The 14790-nt window shown below is 37.4% G+C and overlaps 3 protein-coding genes across 3 annotated transcripts; 1 reads left to right on the forward strand and 2 right to left on the reverse strand.

Annotated features, from left to right (window-relative positions):
- Positions 1–1025: 1025 nt before the first annotated feature.
- On the reverse strand, positions 1026–3152 carry LOC129241799 (tryptophan--tRNA ligase, mitochondrial). The gene is made up of 4 exons (XM_054878309.1): positions 2924–3152; positions 2689–2856; positions 2348–2610; positions 1026–2287 (listed from the first exon to the last, which is right to left on the reverse strand). The coding sequence occupies exons 1-4, from the start codon at positions 3050–3052 to the stop codon at positions 1351–1353; spliced, it is 1497 nt and encodes a 498-aa protein (XP_054734284.1). The 5' UTR covers positions 3053–3152; the 3' UTR covers positions 1026–1350.
- A 1122-nt stretch (positions 3153–4274) lies between these two features.
- Positions 4275–7312, reverse strand: LOC129241305 (dihydrolipoyl dehydrogenase, mitochondrial). The gene is made up of 6 exons (XM_054877555.1): positions 7149–7312; positions 6274–6417; positions 5814–6197; positions 4964–5752; positions 4812–4901; positions 4275–4737 (listed from the first exon to the last, which is right to left on the reverse strand). The coding sequence occupies exons 1-6, from the start codon at positions 7188–7190 to the stop codon at positions 4672–4674; spliced, it is 1515 nt and encodes a 504-aa protein (XP_054733530.1). The 5' UTR covers positions 7191–7312; the 3' UTR covers positions 4275–4671.
- A 3239-nt stretch (positions 7313–10551) lies between these two features.
- LOC129240082 (mediator of RNA polymerase II transcription subunit 19) lies at positions 10552–13328 on the forward strand. The gene is made up of 5 exons (XM_054875567.1): positions 10552–11305; positions 11366–11514; positions 11590–11697; positions 11777–11888; positions 11949–13328. The coding sequence occupies exons 1-5, from the start codon at positions 11095–11097 to the stop codon at positions 12332–12334; spliced, it is 966 nt and encodes a 321-aa protein (XP_054731542.1). The 5' UTR covers positions 10552–11094; the 3' UTR covers positions 12335–13328.
- Positions 13329–14790: the final 1462 nt, after the last annotated feature.

Consider the following 14790-nt stretch of genomic DNA (forward strand, 5'->3'; position numbering starts at 1 on the left):
TCGATACGGTACCAGCTGGTGGTAGTAGAGGAAGAGAAAGGTCTTGTCTGCCTTGGAAAGGTTAGGTGAAGAAGGGCATGGCTTCACTTGGTGTGGCCAACTGGCGCCGATTAGCACGAGAAAGAAACGACTGGCGCGCTTTGGTAAACTCGGTCAAAATCGCGTAAGCGGTTTTCGTGTCAATCAAAAAGAAGAATTTGACTTTCGTAGAAGTAGAAAATTACGAAAATAAACAAAACAGCATTCTAAAAAAATAATACTCAAATAATGAATTTCTTTATCCTGCACTAACTGAACACATAATACCAAATGTAGAGCACACCCAGCCACGAAACGAAGAGAATATTAGAGAAAAGAGAAAACCTGTTTAATGAGTGCATTGGGCACCACTTACTCTTCTTCATTCATGAAACCTGTTTAAAGCAAACAGAACCATATGTTTACCCGCCCACTTGCTCACACAGGTAGACTGGCGATAGGAGCTCTCTATTTATTTTCTGATGCTCTTTATGGCGCATATCATGAGAACTGTATGCACCCCGGCTTGTGGCAAGTGCAGTTGCTCAATGCAAACGAAGGCGCAGACACAAATTTTTGGGGAATATCTTGTGATTACAAAAACAATAGCAAAAACAGGTTACAAATGTTGCACTTCAATGGAGATATAAAAGGCGTTGCCGTCTTAAAGGGCTGGGATACACATATCTGCCGTAAATATTGTATGAAAATGGAATGACCTGGACTGGTATTAAACATTACAGCTCTTTAATGATATATAAATACGTTTATGTAGAAGAGTGTTACTAGCCGAGAATCTAAAAAAAAATATGCACAACTGCCTGGCATTCCCACGACAGCCGGTTCTACATAACCGGAACGACCCGGATTTATATCCGGCCGAGGACTGTCACTGTCAGCAGAATTCCCCGTTTTATATAGAGAATATTCATGCTGCTACAACAACAACAAAAGCGTATTTTTTTATAATTGTTCCTTACTGTTGGAATTTAATCAAAACGAATATATTTCTTTCTCCAACAGCGCATATTTATTTCCCGCATTTACATATATTTCATAACATTATAATGTTCAAAAAATATCTTTATTAATTTATCATAAAGCTTAAAGCTTATGTGATATTCCTTCTTTCAGTGATTCTTCGTTCAAGTTTAAGTAGCAAATTCACTCACTTATCAATATTTTACAAAGTAAAGCAGAAAATAAAATAAACGTTCTAAAAAATAATCTAAAACACTCAGAATTTAAATAATCACTCACTCACACACAAAATTAACAAATACAGAAAGAAACAATTTATGGTCAATACCAACAATTTTGCTAAACTGCGCCCTAGATCTTGATCTCCTTTTGCTGTTTGTCCATCTTCGATTCGTTGGAGTCCAACGGCGTTACTGTCATCTTTCTCGGTACTAAAGCTTTCGTTGTGACTGGTGCCGACGACTCAACTGCTGCTGTTTTATTTGACGACACTACCGGTTTAACATCTAATTTTGGCGGCACAGCTAAGTCCATATCCACATTGGTTTTGATTTCAACACGCATCTGCTTCTTTTTTTCGACGCGCAATTGCTGCTTCGGCACCAATGGCACCTCTACATCGCCAATCTTTTTCGTTTCAACTGCTGGCTTTTTAGGTTTCGCCGCCATTTTCACCTCCTCCTTATGTTCTAGTAAAGTTGGCATAATAGCACAAGCACCAAGTCCCAACTTTTGTTTGACCTCCGCTAAAGTAGCAGCGGCTGTTTCACGCGCTTTGTCAGCGCCCATCTCTAACAAATACATCAATTCATTGCGTCGCACCAGCTGCTGATTGATTTTATTGCGTATAGGCCGCAAATGTTCTACAATCTCTTCAGCTACGCGCATCTTATATTTGCCAGTATCTATGCTCTTGGCTTCTTCGCAAATTTGCTGCACATTCTTGCCGGAGAGCAGTGAGTGTATGCTTATAAGATTGCTAACGCCCTGACGCGTTTCCGGATTGTAGTGCACGTCCGAACAGAAGTCTGTAACTGCTTTTTTCACCTTCTCTATAATCACGTCTGCATCATCGGTTAGATTGATGACCGCTTTGGGATCACCATCGGACTTGGACATCTTTTTACTCGGATCACGTAATGAGCGTATGCGCGCAGCGGACTTATCACTGATGACGGCATGGCAAATCGGGAATGTATCGCCGTATTTGTTGTTGAATGTACGTGCCAAATGTTGGGTGAGTTGTATATGTTGCAACTGATCCTCGCCGACGGGCACATGTGTAGCTCTGCGGCAAATTTTTTCAAGCAATTAATTAATGAACAAATAAACCATAATATGTACGCACTTGTAAAGCATTATATCCGCCGCCTGCAACACAGGATACACAAACAACCCCAGTGGTATTTCTTTTACAGCACGAGTTTTCTCCTTATACTGTGGCAAGTGGCTCAATCGTGCCATTGTTGTCATGCAGCCCAAAATCCAAGACAACTCCGCATGCTCCTTCACTGCCGACTGTACAAAGAGGGTGGATTTCTCAGGATCAATGCCACAGGCCAACATGGCCGCCGCCATTTGAAAGATATTTTCTCGCAAAGCCACTGGTTCCTGCAATACGAAGTTATTTTGGAATTATTTATGTATGTGAAATTTGAGGTTAGCTTTTCATTTGGTTAACCAACTAACCTGGGGAATTGTCATCGAATGCATATCCACAATACAAAATGTCACATCTTCTTTAGCGTTCTGCAGTCTCGTCCAATTTTGTACCGCACCTAAGTAGTTGCCCAAATGTAATGCACCAGTGGGTTGGATGCCAGAGAAAACTTTGCGCGGATATTCATGTTCAGTAGTCTGGAAGACAACAACAGATATGCTAATTACAGTTACTACAATATTTGAGGGCTGCCTTATGTCATACATCGACATCCTTGTTTTTCTGCACTGAACGAATGGACGCGCACGTTCGCGTCTGATGTTTCAAGAGCGCACTGCTTGCATGCAATGCATCTCGAGATGCGATAGCTGACAATGCCTTCAATGTATTCATTAAAACTTATACAAAACGAAAATATATTATATATATAATATTATATGATTTTAAAACTAAATTGGACTATTTTACCAAATTAAAAATTCTGAACTGAAAATCTGAAATGGACAATTTTTTTCTGATGACAGTTAGTGTTGCCGTATAATGGCAGGGAAGATTTTCGGTGCGTAAAATTGAGGAATTATTGAGTTGAAATAGTAAACAACTGAAATTAATATGAAAAAATTATAATTTTTCTTATTTTTTATATAATATTTTTATCATTTTTTATATTTTTATTATTTTTTATATTTTATTATTTTTCATATTTTTATTTTTTTTAATATTTTTATAAGTTATACTCGCAATCAAGGCGCAGCAAATGGGTTTTCATTCTAAACTTGGAGACAATACTCGCATTGCCACGTTCCCACGACAGTCGGTTCTACGTAATCGGAACGACCCGGATTTATATCCAGTCAAGGACTGTCACTGTAGCAGCATTCCTCGTATATGCATGGAGAATGTGTATGCAGCTACAACAACAACAACTCGCAATGCCAATGCATTGAATTGTAGGAATTCAGGAAGCAAACCAAATAATTAAAAAAAAAATGTGGTTTATCAAAAAAAAAATAATAAAAGAGCACTTTCATATGGCTATCACGTTCATTGAACTATTGAATTTCGAGACATCATCGTAATACAGCAAAAGTGACAGTTGAAAACTGGAATATGAATCGATGACAACACTTTTGAAGCGCCGACTTATAAATGGCTGAGTAAAGAAGGGTGGGTACAGTGGGCACGCTCGCAACCTACTTAAGAGGTTTGAATTTTCAAAAACTCGATTTTTTTTTCTTTCCAAATAAATATTTTTCTTAATATATATATATATATAATTGGCGCGTACACCCTTTTTTGGGTGTTTGGCCGAGCTCCTCCTCGTATTTGTGGTGTGCGCCTTGATGTTGTTCCACAATTGGAGGGACCTACAGTTTCAAGCCGACTCCGAACGGCAGATATAATATTTTTATGAGGAGCTTTTTCATGGTAGAAATACACTCGGAGGTTTGCCATTGCCTGCCGAGGGGCGACCGCTATTAGAAAAATGTTTGATTCGAGCCGACGTTCTCTCTGTGAATTCCGAATGGTAGTCGCGCACCAGCCCATTCGGCTACAGCGGCTAATACTAAGTCTTGAAATACATCCATTCTATGGCAAAATTCAATACTCTTCATTTATTCTCGCACAAAATACTCGATTTTTTTTATTTTAAAATTTATCCTTTTCTATACTAAAACCGTTAAGTTTCGCAACTGTTTCGCATTTTCCGTTAAATATTACATTTGTGTACATCCATTAAATGATCTCCTTCGTAAAGGATTAGTAATTAGTTAAACTCCTATTTCACCCAGGGCAGCCATAAATCCGCAAGTGTGCAAAGATGATGTACATTGCAAGAGATGAAAGGCTCTTTGAGACAACACCTACAACGCAGAGAAATCACAATTTTTTGCGACTTTTTATCATAATTCATAAATAAATTTAGACGAAATTAAAGGCAGAGTGTGTTTAGCTAAATGTAAAATTATTAAGTGATGATTATTGCTTCGCTAACTTAGCACTGACTATGATTAAAAGTTGATGGGCTTGCCAAAGGCGGCCGCAACATTCGCTTCTCTCAGAGCTTCGGCGCAGGTCTGCAAAGATAAAATAAAATAAAATAATTAATAATTATGTAATTGAAACCTAATGAATAGTTTCTGAAACTTACTGGATGTGCATGGCAAACTCGAGCAACGTCTTCAGCAGCAGCACCATATTCCATCGCCAACACAGCTTCGTTGATCAGTTCACCGGCATTCTGTGTGAGAAAATAAAATATTAAACGAAATTAAATGGCAAACAAACAAAATATTAACTTACGGGTCCAATGATGTGTGTACCTAAAACGCGATCGGTAGACTTATCTGCCAACACCTTAACGAAACCATCTGTCTCGTTATTGGTCTTAGCGCGCGAGTTAGCCAAAAATGGGAATTTACCAACTTTATATTCGACGCCTTCTTGCTTCAGTTGCTCCTCAGATTTACCCACCCACGCGACTTCGGGATGTGTGTACACTACACTGGGCACACAATTGTAATCGATGTGCACATGACCACCAAGAATGCCCTCTACACAAATAATGCCCTCATCTTCGGCCTTGTGTGCCAACATAGGGCCATGAATGCAATCGCCGATGGCATAAATGTTAGGTACAATGGTTTGGAAATTGGCATTCACTGGGATACGTCCCTTGTCATCTTTCACGATACCGACCGCGTCTAGGCCAAGACCTTCGGTATATGGACGACGGCCAACGCTCACCAACAACGCATCGCAAGATATGTCTTGCTTCTCACCGGACTTTGCGTTTTCAACGGAGACAGTCACTTCGTTACCACTGCGTGTTGCTGCCATAACTTTAGTGCCCAACAAGAATTTCAAGCCTTGTTTGACAAGCACTTTCTGGAAAGTCTTTGATACTTCAGTGTCAATACCAGCACCGCCGATGGTATCCATGAATTCCACAGCAGTTACTTCAGCACCTAAACGTGACCATACAGAGCCCAATTCCAGACCGATAACGCCTGCACCAATGACCACCATCTTCTGGGGAACCTGCTTGAGTGAGAGGGCACCTGTGCTTGAAACGATGACGTCCTCGTCGATCTAATGGAAATAGTTGGTATGCAAGGAGATTGAGTATTAGATATTTTTTGTCAGTACACACCTCAATACCAGGGAATGGCGTAACTTCACTGCCAGTGGCAATCATAATGTTTTGCGTTTTTACAGTCTCGATGCTGCCATCATCTTTTGTCACTTGCACCTCATTTGGATTGACTATACTACCAAGCCCGGTCAGCTGAGTCACCTTGTTCTTCTTGAACAATTGCGCAATGCCACCAGTAAGCGCCTTGACAGCGTTCACTTTTTGCTGCATGAGCTTGTCCAAATCCAAAGAAACACTGCCACAATTTATGCCACGATTGGCCAAATCACCAGAGTGGGCCAAGTGATAGTAATGCGAATTGTTTAACAATGCTTTCGAGGGAATGCAACCGACATTAAGGCAGGTACCACCCAGAGTGGGATTTTTCTCAACGCTCACGGTCTGGAGTAATAAAAATGAAAATAAAAACAAAGTAATATTTAATAGCTAAGTTGATAAATAAAATAACAGTACGTACTTTCAAGCCCAACTGGGCGGCCTTGATAGCAGCCACATAACCGCCTGGGCCAGAACCGATCACCACTAAATCAGCCTCATGCGTGCTCGAGTAGAAGCGGCCATTTAGCGCGCCCAATATAGCGCCATTCGTACGCAAAGGCGTCTGTAAGAGATAACAAAAAACAATTAAACCTAAGCATCACGAGGTCATCATCAAATATCTGCACATCGATTAGCGACGCTGTAATTAAGTGACTAACTTGGACACAACTACAATATACATTTGGGCATATACATACATACACACATACGTATGGGTATGCAAATTTTTAAGGGACATTCGCTGTCTGTCGTGATTTCGCTTATCAGCAAAAAATCACGTCACATAGAAGCCGAATTATTTAATCATACCATTAAGTAGATTCAAAATGTCAAAGTTGACAGTCGTTGGTAAATTCCATATGATAATATAAACTAACTCAACTTATTTCTGAACTAATAGCCAACTGCACTAGACTTTCATGCATCCATCAAGTTTGTTACAGATATTTTGTTCTTTTTTTATTGTATCCACTCAAAAGAGAGTTGGTGTGCATTTTAGATATTCGCACGCCTGCGCTGCCAACGACAACGACCAAGTACAGCGCCTTTTGATTATTTCAAGATTTTAGCAATTGAGTATTAAAAACGTGAAATTGAAGAGAATCCATGGTTTCACTTCTAATATAACTGTTCAGTTTTTAAGCAAAACAGGCTTACACCTCAAATCCGGCAATAGGTTAATTTTGATGAATTGCATAACCACAAAATTGCCAATAATCCAATTCACTTAAGTTTGCACAATTCACTACTCTGTACATTCACTTTTCGCCGTTTTATTATTAATTATCTCACCTTAATAACTGTCGCGATGGTATTACGTAGTGTGCACTGCATTTTTCAAAGATTTCTAAAATGTATTATCTTTTGATAAATGGCTAAAGACCAATTTCTACTTCTAACAAGCGAGAAATTCCTCCGGTGATAGGCAGATAAGTTGGTAGATTTAGCAGCGAGCAAAAGTCAAGAAATAATATACAAAGCAAAACGTCAGAAAGTGAATGTTAAATAAGGACAGAAACGACAAGAACGAGTATAAAAACGTTCAGTTCGTTGCACACGTACGCGCGTAATCATAATCGAAAATAAGGCGGTTTTATATGCATTTATAAAACAGAAGTTTAAGAAAAGCAATAGTTTATATTAAACATAGTCGAAATAGGGCTTTGTTTTTAGCATAGAATCGGATTTAAACTAAAGCCCACCGCAAATTGGTACTAAAGTTGGTTTTAAGCAAATTTTTTTATATTATTTTTAATTTATTTTATTTATTAATGTCTAACAAAATTCAGAACAGACATTTAAGATATAAATTCAGAACTAAAATACAAATTTACAATATTTCATATTAAAAAGTGTAGTAAAATTAGATTATCAACATAAGAGACCATTAAATTTTCAATATATTGAAAGCGAATTTTATCTAATAAACCATAGAAGATCGTTAAGACACACTAAACTATTTGATTAGGATGATAGTGTTGTTTTTGTCAACAAAACAAAAAAAAAAAACAATATCAAAAATTAATAAAAATTTTGAGCCACTTTAAGCTAGCCTTTTATTATACCAAATTCAATGGGTCACAAGGAAAGCTTGACGTTTTTACAAGAACTTGTTTAATTCCTTTAAGTTTATACAAAGTCAAAACTTTGTCATATGTCACGCTGATGTTGTTATATATCAATCTATTATTAAATACCAAGGCAAATCTATTAAAGATGGTGTTGGTAAATCAGCTGAGTTGTTTTTTTTTCTTTCGCCGTGTCCATGTGGCTGTCAGCTCAGAATGAAACAAGCCGAATTCATTATTTGCTTTCTAGTTTCTCAATACTTTGCTGTTTTGATTGTCAAAAAACGTACAGAACAGTGCTGTCGGTATAGTGTCACCACCTTTAAGGAAAGCACCTTGTTAATACATAACCCGATTACAAATTTTCTTCCTTTTTCAAAATCAACAAAAATATTTCAATCTAAATACAATATACGAGTATAAACAGACCTAGACCTGCATTTGAAAAGAAACTCCAGAAGTGTAGCCTGCACTGTTACACAGATGACTCGAAGACCCCAGAAGGCATAGGCGCTCCAATTTACGACTCCAGCACCAAGCGGTCTGTGCCGATGAGTTTTCAAAGCATCTTCCAAGCGGAGATGTATGCCATCTGTCTATGTGCAGAGTTAAACTTAGACAGACACTTCAGGAGTGAGCGAGCTGCCATTCTGAACGACAGTCAGGCGGCACTCATGGCCTTATCGTCCTGTGAGATTAAAACCTCACTGGTCTATCTGGCTAATTTGGATCCCAGGACACAGGGTAATAACTGGGAACGAAATTGCGGACGCATTGGTGAGAGAGGCTGCGGCCCCGCATTTAACAGGAGCCGAGCCATTCCTTGCTATGGGGCAACACACTACCAAGGAGAAGCTTAGGAGTGAAGAGCTAGGACTGAGGGAGGTTCGCTGGCAACAAACTATGGGTTTATGCCAGGAGAAATTCTTACTGGGAGGGTACAATCAAGTTAAAAAACTCATAGCTCTCACCAAGGATAAGCTAAGAATGCTCATGGGCATTCGCACAGACCCCCAGGGCCACTGCAAACTTCGAAGTCATCTACACATGATCCGCATTTGGTCTACGGACTCGTGTTGTTTCTGCGAACAATCTCAGGAGACTCCAATGCACCTTCACCTGGAATGCAGCGCTACAACGCGGGAAGGTTGAAACATCTTTTGGCCAACTGCAGCCTGAAGAAAGGCACCAACCCAGATCTATCCTGAGTTTAGCAAGGGAACTGGGTCTGGATGAGGTACTGTGATGAGTAGAGAGTACAAAAGACCATGAGATCAAAATGAAAATCGGATAAGGGGTTAGGGGTAGTCAGAGGCCCGAGAAATGATGATTTTCAAATTTTTTTTTTTTTGCTAACCAATTGTTTTATTTTACAAAAATAAAAAAATAGCATTAATACATCATGTTTCGACTTGAATTTAGCAAAATTAAAAAAAAAAACCATTAATAATTGTAAAAGTTATCGCTGTTTGTGTGGAGCCCGTTTCTTCAGAAGTCCTTTGCTGTGATCACCACAAGTCCTTGGGTATTCATCTAAAATCAATTGGACAAGAGAAGATTTTCTTTTCAAAATGAACAATATAGCGGCATCAGGAAGTATTTTTCAGATTTTCGAGAAAAAAACCGACAATTATAAGTGTAAAAAAATTCGAAATTTTTGAAAAAAAAGTTCTTCGATCAAGCACGAGTTTTTTAATTTTTTTTTTAAAGCAGTGTAAATTTTATTAATATCTACCAAGTGGTTTTTAAGTCACAATGATCACCAGTTCAAAAAATATAGTTTTGAGAAAAACGCATTTAAAGTTTTGCTATCGATATCGGAGCGCCCGAGCGCCCTTTGTTATTTGTTGAATAGCTCTAAGAGTATTTGTATATTTGTATTCACTTCAAATATTCACACAATATTTTTAAGATATTATACTAATGAAAAAAAAATCCAAATCCAAATTATATTAATGAAAAAAAAAAATCCAATTTTTTTAAAATTCTGACTACGTCTAACCCCATAAAGAATCGAGTCTGATCTAATTACCTAAATTTTTGTTATTCAGTACATTTTTCCAAATGTTGACCCCCTTTGCTTTCCTTCTTGATAAAATCAAAATATATTTTGTAAATCAGCCAATATTGTACTTAGGTTAGGTTTGGCAGCCGCACATAGAGACAACGATGCCACTTAAACCACACAAAATGGTTCCGTTGTGTACCTAAAGGGGAATAAATGTGGCTGGCTGGTGTTTTTAAATATCGAAAGTAATGCAAAATGTGTTATGCCACGAAAATATGAGAAATCTGAAATCTCTGAATATTACATAAATAACATACATACATACAGTTGAGAGTATGGAATGATTGAATATTACTCATGAAGTGAAATGTAATATTGAATAATAATTCTTCAAAATTTAAGCCGAGTGCCTTAGCAGCCAGTACTTATTATCTCAGCGTATCAACTATTTATTGTTGGTTCTCCTGTAAATAAAATAAACAATTCTTCAAAATTTTAGCGCATCTACCAACATTTAGAGAATACCCTTAATGAAATATAACGAAAGTACTTTAGCTGCGTTAAGCACCTTTTCATTTCCTTTTAACTTTTTCTGTCTCTCTTTTATACGATCTTTTATCTTTTCCGCAATATTTCCATTGTATGCCACTTTTGACAAGTTGAATTTTAGTTTGACATTCGCATTGGTTTTCTGGTCAGTCTCAAGATGGCGATAAAATCGAAATCTTCTGTGTGTTTTTCGCAAAATTGAAATTTGTTATTTATACATAAAAAGACGTACAAAAATTAATTAAAATACATTCAAATAGTGATTAAGCAAATTGCAAAGCGTTTTGAATACGGGAGGTGTGTGAAGAGACACTTAGAAAGGCGCTTTATAGCGGCCAAAATACTCCGTCGCAGCAGAGTTGATTGCCCAAGTTGGCAAACGCCAAGCAGACGAAGTAACAACAGTGGTAGTAAGGGCGAATAGTAACGGAAGAAAATTTTTAGATTAAAACTGTTGCGAAAGTATCTGTAGTTTAATTTGAACTAAAACAGATTTCTCTAGTTGCTGGCAAGTGGGCAACTTTGTGGTCAAATCAAAGTGGCTGGTGATATTGGTGCCAACATTTATTCATCCTGATGAAGTGGTAGTTTCGTCTACTCCATAGAAGTCAGCATGATGAACAACTACAGTAACATGATGATAGGCGATCAATTTCGCAAAATGGATAGTACAACATATTCCCCAAAATCATCACCACATGGTGGACGGTCACCAGTAGTGTCAAGACAAGATTCATCGGGTACACTAAAGACTACAATATCACTTGGCAAAACTCCTACAATAATACAGACAGGACCCTTCTACTCAATGAAGGAACCACCAGGTGAGTAAGAGGTTACCTGTGTAATTTCAAACAAAGTAACGAGTACATTAATCAATTTAGGCAAAGGCGAATTGACGGGTGATAAGGACTTAATGACCGAATATGGTCTACACCACACACTGACCAAGTTTAAAGATAAAAAAGTGAAGGAGTCACTAGCTTCTTTTCTTCCCAATTTGCCCGGCATTTACGACACATCAAGCAATCTGGTATGCATAATTTTTTCCTCAAATAACTATAATTGCTAATACATTTCTTATATTCACATTGAATAATTATCACAGGAAAACAGCACACTGCGCAGCGTTATTGAAAAACCGCCGATTGTTGGCAAGGAGTTGGTGCCATTAACTGCCGTACAATTAGCTGGCTTCCGTCTGCATCCTGGACCTGTAAGTAGTTGTTTTTGTGCATTTACTCCATGTGGTATAAGAATTGTGTTTTTATATTTTTCGAAAAATTCTTTTTTAGCTACCTGAACAGTATCGTGCGCTGAATACGACACCTGCACGAAAACACAAAAACAAGCATAAAAAACACAAACACAAAGATGGTGCTGTGCCGCAAGAAACATCGCTCATGGGTATAAAGAGCTATGGAATTAATATAATAATATAAGCTAAGTACATTATTCTTGTTTTAGATTCCTCTGGACTCGAAACCTACGAGCGCAAACATAAAAAGCAAAAGCGACATGAGGACGATAAAGAGCGCAAGAAGCGGAAAAAAGAAAAGAAACGTAAAAAGAAAAGTCACAGTCCAGAGCCCACAGCAGCTGGATCGGCGGCGGGTGGCAGTAGTACTGGTGGTGCAATTGTTGGTGTGAGTGGAGGGGGTGTGGGTACCGTTTCATTGGGCGGTTTACCAGCAATGGGAGGCAGCAGTGGTAGTGCGGGTACAGTGGGTAGTGGTGTAAATGTATTGCCCGGCGCTGTTGCAACGATGCAACAACCAGCGCAGCAACAACAAATGGCACCAACGCCAATGCTAAGTGACATGGGCACGATATCACAGCAATTAATGCTGTAGGTTAGGAACAATTTTGTAGCGGCAGTAAGAAAGTGAAAAAGCGAATCAAAAGGAATGCTAAGTACATGAGCAGCGCTGAAACTTAAGTTAGCAAGATAAAACACAAAAACACATTTTGTATCCTCACACTTAGCAAACTAAAACATAAACAAAAAAAAAACTCGGCAAATTTTTATTTTGCAAATTGCAATTTTCTTATTTAGATTTAATATTTGTAACTTAACGTTTAGTTTAATTTTAAATGAATGTTATTTTCAATACATCCTTTGCAAATTAAATAACTTATTATAATCAAGAAAAAAACAAAAACAAATAGTAAACAATTTTGTCTATTTTAAATGTCATTAGGTACTGCAGATGCTTAGTGAGTAGAGTTAATTGTATGGATGTGCAATTTAAGGCGACACGGATTTGAAATTATAATTGCAATGAAAAGCTCAAATTCCCTACATTTAGATTTGTACACGCAGAAAGCGCTTTACATACGTCTAACAATACTTAAGGTTCTTGTGTAAATCCAATTGAAAGGTGTATAAATTTGTTTTATTCAGTTTAAGCAATTTTTAGAGTTGCCATCAACTCTAGTTAGATATAGCGAGATTTGGACCACAACGAAGATATATTTAAAAATGATTGTTAAAGTGACAAAAGTATGCGCAGCATGGGAAGAATATAAATTTTACCCAATCTTTGTATTGGTTTCAATTTTCTCAAGCGAAATTGCGCATCCGTGGAATAGATGAATTGCTGCAGCCGACTGTTTTATTTTTATTTTTATTTTGTAAAATCGTTTGAGTCTTAAGTTCGAAAACAAAATTGCCTAAGCAATAAATACCATTGTGTCAAGAACGCTGCACAGCAGTAGTAGTGGGTCAAAGTTTGACAGTCGAAATTCAAAAGATATTTACATATATACATATGTATATGTATATAAATATTTACAAATCATCTTAATAAAAAATTACCATTAGTTTATTTTAGTTTAGTTTAAAGAGACGTTTTTCTTTTAAATAGTGATTATTAAAAAAAAAAATATTGTAATATTAATTTAACATTTATAAAAATCTAAGACGAAATGTATGAAAGTAACATTAATGACGAAAAGATCGTAATAAAAAATTAAACATATGAAGTTATTAAAAAAAAAAACGATTTAAAATCAGCTAATTCTTTTTTAGCAAGAAATGGAAATTGTGAAAACAAAATGAAAATTAATTTTAAGTGCAATACTTCTTTGTTTTCTATGGCTATGTAACAGAGAACATTAAAGTTCTCTGTATGTAACGGTAAGTACTCCTTTCATTAGCGCGGAATCGGGTTGTTGTTGTTGTAGCAGCATTAATAAATAGATAAATGTTTATGCTGCTACAACAACAACAACAACCCATGCATATACGGGAAATGCTGCTGAAGTGACAGTCCTTGACCGGATATGAGTCCGGGTCGTTCCAGTTACGTAGAACCGACTGTCGCGGGAACGTGGAATCGCGTCTCATGTGTCAACACTACCAAAGCGACCGGTTTTATGTACGGTTAAGCCCATTCAGAATGCCTTATGTTAAAACAAGCACAGCGTAACTTTACCGCTGATTTTCGTGTACGACTTTATCAAACCCGCTACGAATTGTTTAAATGAATCTTAGTATAAAATATTATTAGTCAGTTTAATAAAATTTTACCGTTAATACTAGCAAACGTAAAAAATTCACACACATTTTTGTTTTTGTAATCTTCAAAATACATTTCAAATTGGTTTCTTTTCGGTACCACATCTAAATTTATTTACTGCCTCGAGCATGAAAAATCTCCGACAAGCTTGGAAATATATTGATAAATAGCGTTGTGACTCCAGCTAGCTCGTTGCACGACAAATTGGAAACATCTTTAAGATGCGGTTAAACATCTTTGGAAAACGGCAAAGGTGGGTGCTACCAAAATGAATGCCGATAATGAAGACACCCAATAGCTTCCGCGCTGCCATTGAGACGTGCGCGTATCGCAAGCCAACAGTTATCCGGAAACCCCGTCGAAATATATGTGACCAAAATGTTGCAAATCACAAAATACATCTGCAGACTGCACTTTTGGTTGGTCATAACTAAGTGTTTGTCCAACGCTTTGCGCTCCAAAACAATTAACTTCGCTCATTGACATAAACACAACCCTTACTTCGAAAAGCTATTGACGGACATAGGCATACACACGCATGTTGTGTGATGTGCTGGAATTGCAGAATTCGTATAAGTAATCAATTAATTTGTGCCATACGCACACACCTCCGCATTGGCTGATTTGAGTTAATTCCTGCATTGATGTAGAGGCAATTGACAACAGACAGCTAAAGGTGTAAGAAACAAAAAACTTATAAACAGTGGTACATTATAATATATGTAAATAGTTCACTTTTATCGATTACCGATTATATTTACCATATGCATGGCTAGTTTGACAATTTT

This window comes from Anastrepha obliqua, chromosome 3 (genome assembly GCF_027943255.1).
Source record: "Anastrepha obliqua isolate idAnaObli1 chromosome 3, idAnaObli1_1.0, whole genome shotgun sequence".
Classification (NCBI taxonomy): Eukaryota; Metazoa; Arthropoda; class Insecta; order Diptera; family Tephritidae; genus Anastrepha; species Anastrepha obliqua.

What these genes read in the sequence shown, in the direction of transcription:
- LOC129240082 (XM_054875567.1), top strand. Translation starts at nt 11,095, where the DNA reads ATGATGAACAACTACAGTAACATGATGATAGGCGATCAATTTCGCAAA. An exon ending in TCCGTCTGCATCCTGGACCT is followed by an intron (nt 11,698 to 11,776) that starts GTAAGTAGTTGT and finishes ATTCTTTTTTAG; the next exon opens with CTACCTGAACAGTATCGTGC. An exon ending in GCAAGAAACATCGCTCATGG is followed by an intron (nt 11,889 to 11,948) that starts GTATAAAGAGCT and finishes TTCTTGTTTTAG; the next exon opens with ATTCCTCTGGACTCGAAACC.
- LOC129241799 (XM_054878309.1), bottom strand. Translation starts at nt 3,052, where the DNA reads ATGAATACATTGAAGGCATTGTCAGCTATCGCATCTCGAGATGCATTG. An exon ending in ATTCGATGACAATTCCCCAG is followed by an intron (nt 2,611 to 2,688) that starts GTTAGTTGGTTA and finishes TTCGTATTGCAG; the next exon opens with GAACCAGTGGCTTTGCGAGA. An exon ending in GCGGATATAATGCTTTACAA is followed by an intron (nt 2,288 to 2,347) that starts GTGCGTACATAT and finishes AATTTGCCGCAG; the next exon opens with AGCTACACATGTGCCCGTCG.
- LOC129241305 (XM_054877555.1), bottom strand. Translation starts at nt 7,190, where the DNA reads ATGCAGTGCACACTACGTAATACCATCGCGACAGTTATTAAG. An exon ending in CCATCGCGACAGTTATTAAG is followed by an intron (nt 6,418 to 7,148) that starts GTGAGATAATTA and finishes TATCTCTTACAG; the next exon opens with ACGCCTTTGCGTACGAATGG. An exon ending in GTACACACATCATTGGACCC is followed by an intron (nt 4,902 to 4,963) that starts GTAAGTTAATAT and finishes TTTCTCACACAG; the next exon opens with AATGCCGGTGAACTGATCAA.